The 14,585-nt window shown below is 38.6% G+C and overlaps 1 protein-coding gene across 4 annotated transcripts in view; it reads right to left on the bottom strand.

The window, feature by feature from the left end:
* Positions 1–3,674: 3,674 nt before the first annotated feature.
* The window catches only part of SLC16A14 (solute carrier family 16 member 14), a 37,192-nt gene continuing 26,281 nt past the window's right edge, over positions 3,675–14,585 (bottom strand). For all 4 annotated transcript variants that reach the window (XM_067740288.1, XM_067740287.1, XM_067740289.1 and 1 more), the window contains one exon: positions 3,675–8,664. In XM_067740288.1, the coding sequence (XP_067596389.1) occupies positions 8,513–8,664 (152 nt within the window). In that variant the 3' untranslated portion in view covers positions 3,675–8,512. The remainder of the gene's footprint in view (positions 8,665–14,585) is intronic.

Raw genomic sequence — 14,585 nt, 5'->3', positions numbered from 1 at the left:
GTTTTATTGTGCCACGGTTTATGACACACAGTGACAGAGTTAGATAGCCACAATATAGACTGTATGGCCGGCAAAGCCTAAATAATTCTCAGGGAGGGCAAGTTAATTTTCCAAAGGTTTTATGACTAATAAGTGGTAAAGCTGAGATTCAACTCTATGCCTACTGAGTCTATGTTCTTAACCACAAACGCCACACCACCTCTCCTTTCAGAGCCAAAACCACGTTTGGCCAGTGCAACTTGAAAAGGTGATGGAATTTGCCCAAGGTCATATTTGAAATTATAAAGGGGAGGACCTTGAGTGTACTATGAGAGACCATACTAATTTAGTTGGCCAGAGAATGTTCCAAGCTTTTGATGAACTAAATTATTGCCCATTTTTCTATAAATAAATATTGTAAACTTATTTAAATACTAATAAATAAATTCTTCTTCAAGGCCCTTACATGCTCTTAGGGAAAACCAGGGAAAGGACTGAATAACAGAGTGGAACATGGCTCACTGGGACCTTCCCAAACTCAGTCCTCTCTTCTTCCTGATACTTTCCTCCACTGGGGACCAGGCCTTCCCAAGGAACTCGCACCTCTTTCCACTTCACCTGACAATGGAAGAGGCTACCCAGTGCCAATTTGAGACCTTCGGCCCGACTCTCTCTGTTTTCATTGTCAGAAGTCCACACAGTTCATCTGTAGCATCTTTAATGCATTGCCAGTGATCTGCTCTCTGCCCTGACTCAGTTTCCCTTTCTTAGACGCTGATGGCTCATTAGCTTTAAAAAAGGGAGATTAGAAATCTCGTTCTTAGCTCACAGCTGCACCATCTAAGCCTAAACATGAAGAAAAAGATGAATCAGAAATCTACTAAAAAAGTGTAAATATGAAACAAAATATGACTCAAAAGCTATCTATTCCACGGCTTTATCATGTTAAAATTTTACCTTTTTGGTACCTTCTAAGTTGTGGCATCATTTTAAGAGACATCATTCAGAGTCTAAAGAAAGAGGAATTGAATATTTTAAATGTAAATGTGATGAGTTCATTAAAAGCCAAAAATTGATTGTTATAGCTTTTCAACCCAGAGAGGCAAAGCCATTGAAGTACCCTGCAGGGTAGGTGACTGTGCAGGGTACTTCATCACAGGAAGTGCCTCTGGCACCCAGAGAAAGACATGTAAGCCTTACAGCTGACACTGCTGAATGCTGGCTGGATGGAGGGTCCGCAGAAGAAATTACAGCAGCGCCACTTTGTAATGATACAGTAGCTTGTCAGATCAAAGATTTAGCTGCAAACGGGAAGGCTGGGTTAATATCTTCTCTGCAGAATTGTACTTCTGTCTCACAAATGGACAAATCAATAGATGTGGCTGGACTCGCTGTTTTGCTTGTGTTCATCTAGTATCACACCAACTAGACAAAGATCTTTTATGTGAATGCTTGGAAGGAAACACAAGGGGTGCTGAACCATTCAAAATACTGAATAACTTGATTCACTCTCGTGGTTGATCCTGGAGCAGCTGTGTTGAGGTTTGCACTGATGGTGCAGCAGCAGTGGTGGGTGCTGCTAATGTCTCGGCACGAGTCAAAGCCATGCCACCAAAACACACCAGAGGTCATTGTATTTTTCATTGCTATGCTTGCAGTCAAATAATGGCCAGATTCACTTAAGGACATCCTTGAGGAAACAGTAAAAATGACCACCTTTTATGAAGTCTTTACTCTTGACTGCACATCTTTTTAATATCCTGCGTGACAAAATTGTTACCAAGCCAAACTTGGGTCCACTTGAGTGGCAAAGCCAATCTACTGACAACCCGGTTGTGGTGAAGGAAAGTGCAGTGTTTATTGCAGGGTACCACGCAAGGAGAACAGGCAGCTCATGCTTAAAAAACCCCAATTCTGATAGCTTTCGGGGAAGGGTTTTTAAAGACAGTGTGAGGGAAGGGGTCACAGGGTGTGTGGTCAGCTCACGCACAGTTCTCTGATTGGTCGATGGTGATGTAATAGGATGAAGTTTTGGGAATCTCAGTCATCAACCTTCTGGTTCCAACTCGTCTGGGGTCTACACTGCTGGTGGTCAGCATGCAGTTAACTTCTTCCACCTGGTGGGGGTTTTAGTATCTGCAAAACAACTCAAGGATATGGCTTGGGAAATTATCTATAGCCCTTGATGAAGAACTAAAGGTCCTTGACTTTGTTTTATGGCTAACCCATTATTATTTTTGACTTGCTTGACTGCTTTCCTTTCTTTCTGCATTTTCTCAGTTCTCTGATTAAATTTGCTCTTTGGAACGCAGGGAAGGCCTAGCAGGCTAGAGCTTTTTTACAAATAAGAGGTGAGGGATGTGGGGTGGGGGTGGGGGGGGGGTGTCCCTGGGAAGGCCCTGCAGGATCCTGCTTGGTTTCGAAATGGAAAATATGCACAAGGCACATCAGCTGCAAATCGAAGTCCATCGGTTGTCTTGAGGAAAAGCACTTGTGTAACTGAGTTGCAAACTCAACTATGGATTTTTCGTGAAATACCATGTTTATGTTTGGCAGATACATTATTGAAAATGAGACTGTCACTTCAAGAAAAATAACTGCAGTATTTGTTGCCAATGATAATATTTAAGCTTTCCAAAGGAAATAAGAATTCTGGAAAACTTATATCAACCTCCATGAGCTTGTCCACTTCCCAGTTGAGATATAATTCACATATCATAAAATTCACCCTTTTAAAGTACATAATTCAATGGTTTTTATATATTCAAAAATTTGTGAAACTATCACCATTATCTAGTTTTGTCACCCCCAAAAGATACCACGTGCCAATTCCTCTCTCCTCCTAGCCTCTGGCAACCACTAATACACTTTCTGTCTATGGATTTGCATATTCTGGACATTTCATATAAATGGAACCACACAATTATCATATGATTTAAAAAAATATTGTTTGAGATATGAAAACATTTGGAAGATCTACAAAACTCAGTAGATTAGTATTTTCCAAATTACTAAAGCATTATGTTACAAAATCCTAAATGGGCAAAAGAGTCATTCACAGTGCAAAACAGGCTTTTAATGTAACGTTTTACAAAAAGTTATATGATATGGTGTCAGATTACACAGTGCAAATAACCTTTAAGAAATACCACTTGTTGAGTTTTGTTGTGGTATCAAAAAAAAACAACCACACTACGATTATCTGAAAAGACTATTAAAATAAATACTCCTCTCTTTCCAACTACATATAGGTATGAGGCTGAATTTCCTTCATATATGTCAATCAAAACCATATATCAAAACAGATTGAATGTAGAAGCAAACATAAGAACACAGCTGTCTTCTATTGTGCCAGATATTAAAGAAATTGGCAAAAATGTAAAAAAATGCTGCTATTCTTACTAAAAAAAATTTTGGGAAGTATGGTTACTTTTCAAAAAAATCTTATTTGTACTAACATAGTAGGCTCTTTATTATTTTAAAATGAAGCAATACTAAATAATTTTAAAAATTTCTCAGTTTCACTTTCTAATATGGTAAATATCAATAAGATACAGCCTACAAAAACAAAAGATCTTTGGGACTTCATTGGTTTTCAGGACTGTAGCATGGATCTGAGACCCAAAAGTTTGAGAACTGTAAGTTTAGCACTTGTCTGCATCTTTCATTTGACAAACAGACATACCTTAGGGATTGTTCTGCATTCGTTTTATTGAACCTCTCTGTGTCTTTTATATTATTAATTACAGTTTCATTTAAACAGGTTACAAGTCTCATCTCCCTTAGCTTTGTTATTGCATCATCACTTCCAGCAATAGCAGCTTCCTCTGCAGGCGGGCCAGTCGAGGGCAGGCACTTGGCATCAGCCTGCCTTGTTCTAATAGGAGCCCAGTTTACATCTGTTGAATGGAAAGAGACTAGGGAGACAGACAGTGGAATAAAAATACTATACACTAGGAGTGCTCCATGGATAGTAATTAATCAGAATGTCATATGCATAAAAGGAGATAATCAATGTGAGGGAGTCAGGAAAAGCATTTGAAATTGATTGGAGGTAGGGAGGAGTGTTTATCCCAATATTACACACTATGGGCAAAAATTAGAAGCACCTAAATGGCTAACAATTGGGAATTTGTTTTTAAAACATTATAGTTTATACAATCATTAAAAATGATGTTGCAGATAGGTATTTGCCATCTGGAGTTTTTTTGACTTAAACTGACCGTTTTTCCTCCCTCCTCTCTGCCTCATCTCCTCACCCCTTAAAAAAAGAGTTGACAGAATAACATTATCAAAACTGTGTTTAATGCCTCAGTTGTGCTGGAGTGAAAAAAATGGTTGAGACCACTGTACTGAAGATGCACATCTACTGATACGGAAAGATGTCCTTGATAGAGTGTTCATGCAAAGAACAAATTATAATTTGCTTTATAATTTATAATAAAATTTAATTATAAATTATACTTTAAAAGTATAAAATTGTTTTTGAGAAACACATGCACAAACAGTAAAAGGGTATAAAAGATATTGCAATGATTATATCTGGGTACTGGAAGTACATTTAAATTTTTTCTTCTTATTTTTACACTCACTTCAATATACTAATATATACTTATTTGCTTACCAAATTCAGTGTATTAATAAACATGTAACATAATACTTTTGTAACAGGAAAACAAATTATTTTTAATTTGTTAAAATATAACAGAGCTCTCAAGCTTCTCTTTATCAAGGTGTTACACTAGTAGTCATTTATCAAAAGAAGAAAACAATGCTAATAAACTCATTTTGGCTTTTTCAAAAAAAAGAAAGAAATTGATTGGAATGTTTTACACTTAAATATGCTGAGAGCTGGTCTCCAGTTTTAGTGAGCATAAAAGTCAACTGATAAGCTTATTTATTGGGTTGGCCAAAAAGTTCTTTTGGGTGTTTCTGTGACATCTTATGAAAAACCCGAACGAACTTTTTGGCCAGTCCAATACAAGGCAGATATCTTGGTCCCATCCTCCAAGATTCCAATTCATTAGGTTTTAAATAGCCCCAGGAATCTGTATTTAAAACAATTTTGGATACAAGTTTTAAATTGAAAAATCCTCATGTGCATAAGGGAAAAAGTCAGGCCCACCCCAGAGCCCAAACTTCCCTCCCCAGAGCTGAACACTGTTAATGTTTCCTTCTGTTTCCTTCCAGAAATGTTCTATATATATATATATATATATATATATATATATATATATATATATATATATATATATACAAGCCATATGAATAACCTTTTTTGTAGTTAGCAAAAATGTAATTGGGGGTACATTAAACATGTCTTGCTCTTTTTCTCTTAGCAATATATCTTGGATACTGTTGTCTAATTTTACATATGAATCGGTCTTTTTTTTTTTTTAACAGTTGCATAAATACCATACTCTAACAGTTCCCATTGATGGACATTTAAATTATTTCCAGTCTTTTATATAACAAACAATAAATCAAAAAATCCTTGTTCATTTGTCTTTGTTCATATGTAGGAAAAAATTTTAGAAATGCAGTTGCTGGATTATAGGGTGTGTGCATTTTAAATTTTGTAGCTGAACTTGGCCCTTCTAACAATCACGCTCAGTGATTCTCTCTCGGTGGTTTTATAACCATACCTAGAGAAAAACTCTTCCAGGGGAAAGAACCAAACAGATAATTATCACTTATATTTTAGGAGTTTTCCTCTTAAAGATAAGAAAATAAAGATTTTGTACAAAAACTCACTGACCATCTTTAAAGAGGACAAAATTTATTTAGTTTTATGTAAATAAAAAGTATTTGGATATGTGAGGGGAAACCTATAAAGCACATAACAAATATACAATCAACCCTATATATCATCAGGATACATTTAAACAGGAAATAATGTATTTGCTGTAATTCTTTATAAGCATTCTCTTTTTTTTCTGTTGGCAACATGAATATTGCAAGTAGGTTTTACTTTTGTCTTTGTAAAACAGGGACTTGATTTGGTAGAGATCACCACTTCTAAAAATATGGTAAATCAACAAACAACTGGACAGACTGAACATAAGCAGGTCTCACTTGGATATTTAACTAAAGCTGGGTCATTGGATAAAAAGTTCGTATTTGTGATGCACAACTAGTAGTGCAAGCATCAAAATGCATCAGCTGTATAGCACCATTCCCAGTATTTAACACCGCCTCTTGTTAATTTGGTATTGTCAGTAAATAAAAGTAAGGGAGTAATGTAGTAAGTTTTAAAACACACAACATGTTTTTCAATCTATCATCCTAATTTAATGGTAAATATATATAGAGAAAAACGTTGCCTCAGCATTTAAGATTACCTTTATCAAAAACAGAGAGCTGGGTTCTTTCACAGCAGCCAAAGATGTCATGATAACAAACGGGTCATTGTGTTGGACCAAATGGAGTACGACATGCAATTTATTATCTATAATAATTTACAGGCAATTCTTGAATCATTGGAGGTAATATTGCATATGTTAGCCATGCTTTTGTTTCTCCTTTCCATTAGCCGCCTTTTATGATTATTGTTATTTTGGTGGTCCCTTTCATTACCCAACCCCTCCCACTAGACATTAGAGCAGGAAATAGTGGAGATGAAACAAAAAGGAATCGTGTCCATGTAATCACTTGTTAACAGCTCTAAAGGGTTTGGTGGAGTAAAAGACTGAAATGGATGGCTAAAATTAGGCTGGGGTAACATTCTGTGACTCCAATTACTAGTACCATTCCTGCCTCTAATTACCAAGGATAACTGAGAATGGTCTGTACTCACTTTAGATAAATTTGACCCAAGACACTGGCCATGATATTAAAGCATTTTTGTGTGTGTGTGATGAGCAAATTGTAAGTGGAAATTTAAATAGTTCTAAAATATGTGTAAACAAGTAAGGCAGCCAGAAATTTCAGAATGATTCTGGGAAGAACATTCTGCAGTGTGAAACATGTTTGGCTTAGAAAAATAGAGATCTCCGATAAAGGAAGAGCATTACGTGATATCACGGATCACAGTTATCTTCTGTTTGAAATCAATCAAGAGAACTATTTTAAAAACTGTGCTGAGCTCAGGCAGATGAACTGTCCATAGAACAGCAAGACACTGGAGAAGGGCTATTTGTTACCACTACTGCAATGTCAAGTGCACAGACATTTGGACCAAGGGCATTTTATTATCCTCACAACCTGATAGTCTCATATTTGGGATTAGTAACATGCTTGACAGACGATTTAACCACCAACTTTACATGTTAACCAGCAATTAGTTTTCTATTTTATTTACTGGGCAGGAGAAACTCAGAAAAAATTTTTTCTATAGGCCTCAGATCGTGCTCATAAACTAAGAGGCCAATGAAATGAATAAAAGTGCTTGAATCGTAGCCCTTGATTCAGTGGTTGTATGCATGAATATGACTTTCACTAAGGAGATTATTAATATTTATTTGTTAAGGTTTTGTCTCAAGGTTCAGTTTATAACTGGATAATATTGAATTAGGAGTAACGGCAAATGCTTTTCTTAGAGAAAGATTTAGAAATTGTATGCCCTAGCTGCAGAATTCTTTAATAAAAATATAAGCTGTGTTTCTTTAATTGTACCAAATATATTACCCTTGAAGTTAGAGCCTGCTTTTGTTTTACACTGGTAGATCAACAGCTCCCTGTAACAATTTCTGAAATCCAGCATAGTCTTCTGCTTAAAACCCATTTACAGGTTTTCCCCACTATCTGAAAGCAGAGTGTTCTGTGAAACCTTAACTGAAATGGCATAAAGCAAAGAAGCCATGACCTTAGGTCACATCTTGCTCATGGATGCACAAAATAAATCGAGATCAAGTACAGATGCTCACAGACACAGTTCAAAGCTATGGCGACTTGAGGCTGAATTGCAGAATGTGGTTCCCCGGAAGGAGCCTGACGGCGCCACTCTTGCTGCTCCGGCCGAGCTGCCTCTATAAAGGTTCACAGCAAAACAAACGCTGAACGTGGTTCCCCTTTTCTTTTTGTAAAAGCGAAAATCCTCCTTGGGTTTCTTCTGGTGAGTGAAAACAGGTACTAACGTAGGTCTTTCATAAAAGCAAAGCAGTGGAAAGCGCTTTCAAAAAGCGGGGGAGACCTGTATCTGTAAGATTTCCAGAAGCACTTAGATACCTTATTTTCATCTTAAAAAGAAGTAGTTGGGTTGAAAAGCTTTCATTCTTTGTTTTAAAAACTGTTTCTAAAACCCTAGTCTTAGTGGATGATGAGATACTTTTTAGGAGGGCGTTTCTACCAATGATTTAATAGGCTGTCTTTGCAGGACACGGTCATCTCTAAGATGCATGTAGTCCTTAATGCCTCTCCCTGCACAGGAAGGCAGTGCTGCTTTCAAACGAAGCCATGACAATGGCATTTACAAACGACGGTGCCAGTTATGGGACGACGTACTTTCCCATGATGTGTCACAGGCTCCTCACAGCAACCATGTGAGGTAGGCATGAGTATGGCAAAGGAATCTTACACGGGACGTAACAGGACGTTACACATTTGCACCATCTATGTATTTTTTTCTGGACTGTCCTATAATTTGAATACACGGTTGAATGAGTAAAAAGAGTATTCCTACCATGTAGAGTAAACCACATATATAAAAGGAAAAATCATATTTTTGTGTGATGTCGTAGATCCACCCTACAAAACAAAAGAGAATATATTCAGTGTAAGGAAGTTGAGAAAATAAAGTCAAGAACTCAAAGCAAGCACTTATTGCTACTATAAATCATTCTCTAAGGATTTATTATATGTCATTTAATGCCCCAACCGTTCATTTAGCCATTTTTAAGTCTGGGCTGTTGGAACCAGAGTTCTTGGTGCGTGGGGACGGCTGCATTTATCTTTGAAGTCACTGGGGTACTTTTAAAGGCACTGAAACAGTAGCTGGCCGACCTATAGGGAGAATCTTCTGGCCCACAGCCCTTGGGGTAACTCTCAGGCCGGCACAAAGCCAGCAGCAAAAAGTGAATCTAATGATTTTCTTTTTACACAAATATAAACACAAATCTTTTCTAAAACCTCAAAACTCTTCTGAAGAAGATTCTCGTGTATACACAAAGAGGCTGGGCAGAAGACATTTGAACTTTCATTCATTCTGAAGTAGAAGGGTAAATATCTGTTCTAGAAAGAATCAAGATTTCCAGGTTTTATAAAATTCACATTTACAGCTATAAACCTTTAATATATGTATTTAAATTTGTGAAAGTTTAAATTGCCAAAGACATAGCTTTAAATGCTAACTACATTATCAGTTCTTTAAAAAAAAATACTTTACTATTATAGTCTAATACTTTCGTATAATGATCTTACCAGGGCCTGTGAGATACTACCGTATTTCATGGACTCTAAGGCACCATGAATTATGTGAGGCATCATTATCTTATGTATCAATAAAAAAGAAATAGATCATCAATTAAAATATGACTTGATATTTTCTTAGAACTTTGTGCAAGGTATTCTGATTTCAGAGATGTTAACATGTGACAAAAGAGTCTCAGAAACTATGAAGCGTGATGTTTCATTCACTTCAGTTATTAATCCTAAGGATCAGTCGCATGTCATGGTCCCCACGTAGCCAGCTATGCAAACTGAGAGGATGAAGCTATATACAGAGGATTATGGTAAAAATGCAAATATAAGCATTCACTTTTTCCATTTCAACAAGTGCATTAGTTAGCAAAGGCATAAGAAAAATATAAATGATTTAATGATCAAACACAGCATTCCATGGTCACTTTAAGAAAATTATCTTTTAAAAAGTATCTAATTGGCAAATGAACGCATACATACAACTTATAACCTTCTCGACCAACAAACAGCTACACAAAAGCAACTGCTAAATGTGTAAAGTACTATCTCTGACTTCCTGCGGCTTATCTGTGTCTCTGGTTTATTGTATCTAGTGCTTAAGGCACCTGGATGAGTCAAGGCTGTCATAAAGAAAAGCAAACAACAGCATCGAAAATGTATACTTTTAAAAAACCCCTCAAGAGCTATGAATCCTGGATATACTTTAAAAGTAAACCAAGTTTTTGAGTTTGTTATTTGATATATAAAAGAAGAGAATACCGGAGTCCTTAGATATGGCTTAGTAAATGTTCTATCATCTTTTCTTAATTTCCAGTTTGAGACTAGAAGGACAGATAAGATTAAACATATAATCCAGAAACAGTGATTCAGCTTCAGCATTGAATCAGAAAGACACAGTGACATATGAACAAAAACACACCCAACTTCTGCTCGGTGCCACCATTTGTCAGCTGTGGACCACTGTGAATTATGATGAAGTGAATAATTCACTCGCAGATAACGCTGAGTGGTGTGTCTCTATAAGCAGAGTACATGACAGCACTATCTTCAGCTACAATTTCTAAAAAATCAATACATATAAATGAGGTTCTCATACCCCACTCATCCCATATGAAAGCTGATCTTGTCAGTTTAACAGTTAAATCCTCCCTTTTCATATGATCAAGTGATTGAGAGTAGGAAATGATGTCTCTAGATAACCAACAGCTGAAACAAGCTGATTTCCCATCACTGCCTAACACGGACTCAGGACAAAATCCGCATTGGAGAATTAATTTGTACTTAGTTCAGACTATTTATGTACTTTTTGGTTACAAGTGTTTGAGTACAAGCTCCAGGGCTCTGTGTTATGGCCCCTGTCTGCCTCTCTTGCTGCCCAGAGCTTAACCACAAGCACAAGCCATTCTGAATATTCTGGAGTTTCAAACATATTTGTCTTGACACCTTGTCTGTACAGGTACTATTCCCCCTTCTGGGGGGACAGTAATAAACCCAGCACCCTTAGAACACCCTACCATCTCCTTCCCCCCGCTCCATCCTCCCTCTTGTCTCCGCAGACTACAGAAAATGTGTGCTAAGTGTGTTACACATTGATACAGCCTTATGTTGAATTAATTATATTTTAAGATCTTGCATCTTTCCCCTAAAAGTATAAACTTTTGTAAAAGCATCTTCACACACCCCATTCTTTTAAAGTAACTCACAAGTCAAGTTCTCAAAAAGTGCACTCAACTTTACCAAACAAGTTTGGTACAAATTGGAGTAGTCCTAAATTTTATGTTAAATTAATCCCATAGGTTTTTCCAATCTACCTTTATCTGAAACGAGTCCAGATCCTGCCATCTCCACTAGTCTGAACTCAACCCAGTCCCAAGTCAGATGCAAAGCAGGTCAGGAGACAGTACTTTACCATGTGCTTTGGCCCAACACATGGGGACGATAACTCTTTAGAAACAAGATGTTTCAGACAAGATGCCCGCCTCATTCATCCTTCACCATCTCTCCCTGTAGGTGTGAACTCATCAGTCCCTTGGTTTGGAGCTTGGATCCTTGGCAGTCCTGATCCAACCATCCACTGAAATCAACAGCTTCAAAGTAAAATCTGGTTCCCTATTAAACTGCATTTCCTTTTCATTTGAATCTGTCAAATGAGGAGTGACGGCTATTTTTCTTACTTATTAAATAAGTGTTCCCAGCTCTTGATGAAAAAACATTACAAATTATTGTTAGGGTGTTATACTTTATGCAAATATTGGAGATACGTGTAGGTTCTTGGTCAGTCAAATCTGGTGGCTGAGTTTTGCTATACTTTACCCTGGAAACATCTAGAAAGGTACTATTATTATATCTTTAAAAGTGATGAACTGAATGCCCAGTAACATTATAAATGAATTACATCATGAAGTTCAGGTTGCTGAGTGACATGGTTGAAAGGTCTGTTCAATATCTTTGATTGCACGTTCTTCTCCTAAATGGAAATGTGTGATTGTCTAACATGCTACTAAATTGTACCAGACTTTTTAGTGCCAGTAGGAACCGCTTTGAAAAATGGAAAACACATTCATTTCTAAACCCATTAAAAATGAAAAAGCTAATGTGAACAGTAATTTTCCTTCTAGCACATCAAGGTAAGTAATAATTTCTAGTCAACCTGGAATTTCTAGCAAGAATTTAATGTGGTTATTTAGTCACTCATATTGCCAGGCACTTCGGCACTATCATGCGTAAAGGCTGGCCTTGCATCTCTTGCAATATTGGCTCCTTGGCCTGGAAAGTCAATGAATTAAACACAATACGGTTAGCTAATCATGTTGTTCAGCACTCCTCAGTGCATGAATTCAGTGGAAGGAGAAGAAACAAACAAAAAGAAGGAGAGGTCCCTTTAGGTTGCTGGCCTGGAGATGTACATCAGAACATTGATTTTAGAGTCCCCATGGCAGCATTTGACACATATTCATGTCAGGTTTGTAATACAATGGTTTCTACCATCTATGGTGTATCAAATTCAGCTACAGACTCCACTTCTAGGGAGGAACGTTGAAGCAAGCAGAGATCAGACCTGGTGACTGAGGGTTGGGTATAACTCCATGTCTTCTAGTTATAATTCCTTTCTCTTCCGCTCAAGAAAGTGCACTAGAGTCCAAGTGTGTCAAAAGGAAATGACCATAAGGATGGGATAAGGAAACCATGCTGGCAAACCTTGGTGCTTTAATTAACATTGATCATGAATTACTTCGGCTGCACCTCACGGCTGTGTTGTGATACTGCTATTGCAATCTGATGGATAGTATAAAATAATCGCAGACTGACCATTAGAAGCAGAAAGTACCCCTTGGATCCTGCAAAGAAACATCAACGGCAGATTCTATTTCCACATACAATATACCTGAAGGACTTCCAACAAGAGGGTGGATGAGCCACTGATAATGTCCCCATCCCCTTAATGGATATTTAACTCCTTTGGAAGTTACCATTGGTTGACTGATCCAACCCCCCAATCCCAGTTCTTTTCTCCTTTCCTTCCTCTAGTACAGAGGCTGGAAAGTAAAATTCTCCAAATCTCAGTTCCCCTTGAAGTTTGGACTAGCTGCGCGACACAGTTCTGGCCAATCAGATATAAGTGGAAGTCTTCTGGGACTGAGTCTTTTGTTCCTTCCTCTTTCTTGTTATAAATGAGGATGTAGTGGCTGGAGCTACTGCAGGTACTGTGTGACCATGAGGCCACTAGCATGAGGAAAAGGCCAAGAGGATCTTGAGACACTGCCCCAATATCATCTAGTCTCTGAATTCTAGATTTCTGGTTATGTGACACAAATCTCTGTTTAAGCTACCATTGTCAGGGTGTTCTCTTATAACCAAATGCATCCCTAACTGATAGAGAATTCTATACTATGAGATCACTGAGCAGTACTGACTCTTCCACTGCCAATATAATAATCTGCTGCACTGCTGTAGATATTCACTGGCACCTAGAAATGCTGGCCTGCATCTCTGTATAGGAGCAGCTTGATCCAGGAGGGGCCCCATATGTAGCCTCTGGGTTCCTAAAGCAATCCTTGGGCCTTAAATCTTTTGTCAGCCAGCTGCCAGTGTTGTCAGCTGAATAGGTAAAAATCTATTATTTTTTGAGCTTCAGTCCTGAGGGGGACTTAAAAATGGTTGTCTTGGCATAAGCCCTCTCCCAGCGTAGTTCTAGGACAGGTGACTGTAGGCTCTGTAGACAGACTGGGAAGCAAGGGGTGGGGAGGGCTTTGTCTTGTACCCATGAGGTTCCCCCATCCACTGGGAAGAAGTATTTCTGCAGAGGATATGAGGATAAAGGGCCTGGAGCAGCCAGATAGGCAGAGGATGGGGCACCTGAGTAGGTGAGATTCTACCAGGTTAGCTTAAAACCCTGCACAGAACTTCTGGCAGCTCTGACAACTGTCACCAGTCCTGCCTGGCCTGGCTGCCCTAAGAGCCACCTCCACAGAGCACCTTTGTTTTGACATTTGGCCCCAGTCCCTGCCATACTTTGTGGGCTCCTGCCTCCAATCCCTGGACAGTGGGTAGACTTTGTCACCTTTGCCCAGTACCTGGCCTCTTGGGGACTGGGTCTACCTACCACAAAGCTTAAAACCTGCCCAGAATGACAGGCTCAGAGAGTTACCTGGCCCAGACACAGGACTCCTTGGTGGTGCCTACGGCTTCTGGTATGCCCGATGCAAGAAGCAAAATCTCCATTGAACTGAGGTGAATACAGGTGAGAGATCTCACCCTAGACGTGGCTAACTGGTGGCCTCTGGGCCAGAGGTAGGCAGAATGTCCCAACTCTCCCCAGATGCCCACTTCCTAATCCCTGGGAACTGTAAATGTTCCCTTATGTGGCAAAAGGGACTTTGCAGATGTGATTAAGTTAAGGACCTTGAGATGGGGGTTATCCTGGATTATCCGGTGGACCCAATGTCACCAGCATCTTAAAAGTGAAAGGAGAAGGCAGGAGAGTCAGAATTAGAGAGATGAGAAGATGCTATGATATTGGCTTAGAGGATGCAGGAAGGGGCCGGGAGCCCAAAAGCAGGAAGCCTCCAGAAACTGCACAAGACGAGGAAATGGATTTGCCCTGAGAGCCTCCAGAAGGAACGCAGTCCCACCAACACCTTGATTGTGGCCCATTGTGATGCACTTAAGCCTTCTGACCTCTAGAAGTGTAAAATAATACATCTGTATTGTTTTAGGCTATTAGGTTTGTAGCAATTTATTACAGCACC

Source organism: Pseudorca crassidens, chromosome 6 (assembly GCF_039906515.1).
Source record: "Pseudorca crassidens isolate mPseCra1 chromosome 6, mPseCra1.hap1, whole genome shotgun sequence".
Classification (NCBI taxonomy): Eukaryota; Metazoa; Chordata; class Mammalia; order Artiodactyla; family Delphinidae; genus Pseudorca; species Pseudorca crassidens.
The sequence above is the reverse complement of the archived record's forward strand: the minus strand, read 5'-3'. Positions and strand labels throughout refer to the sequence as shown.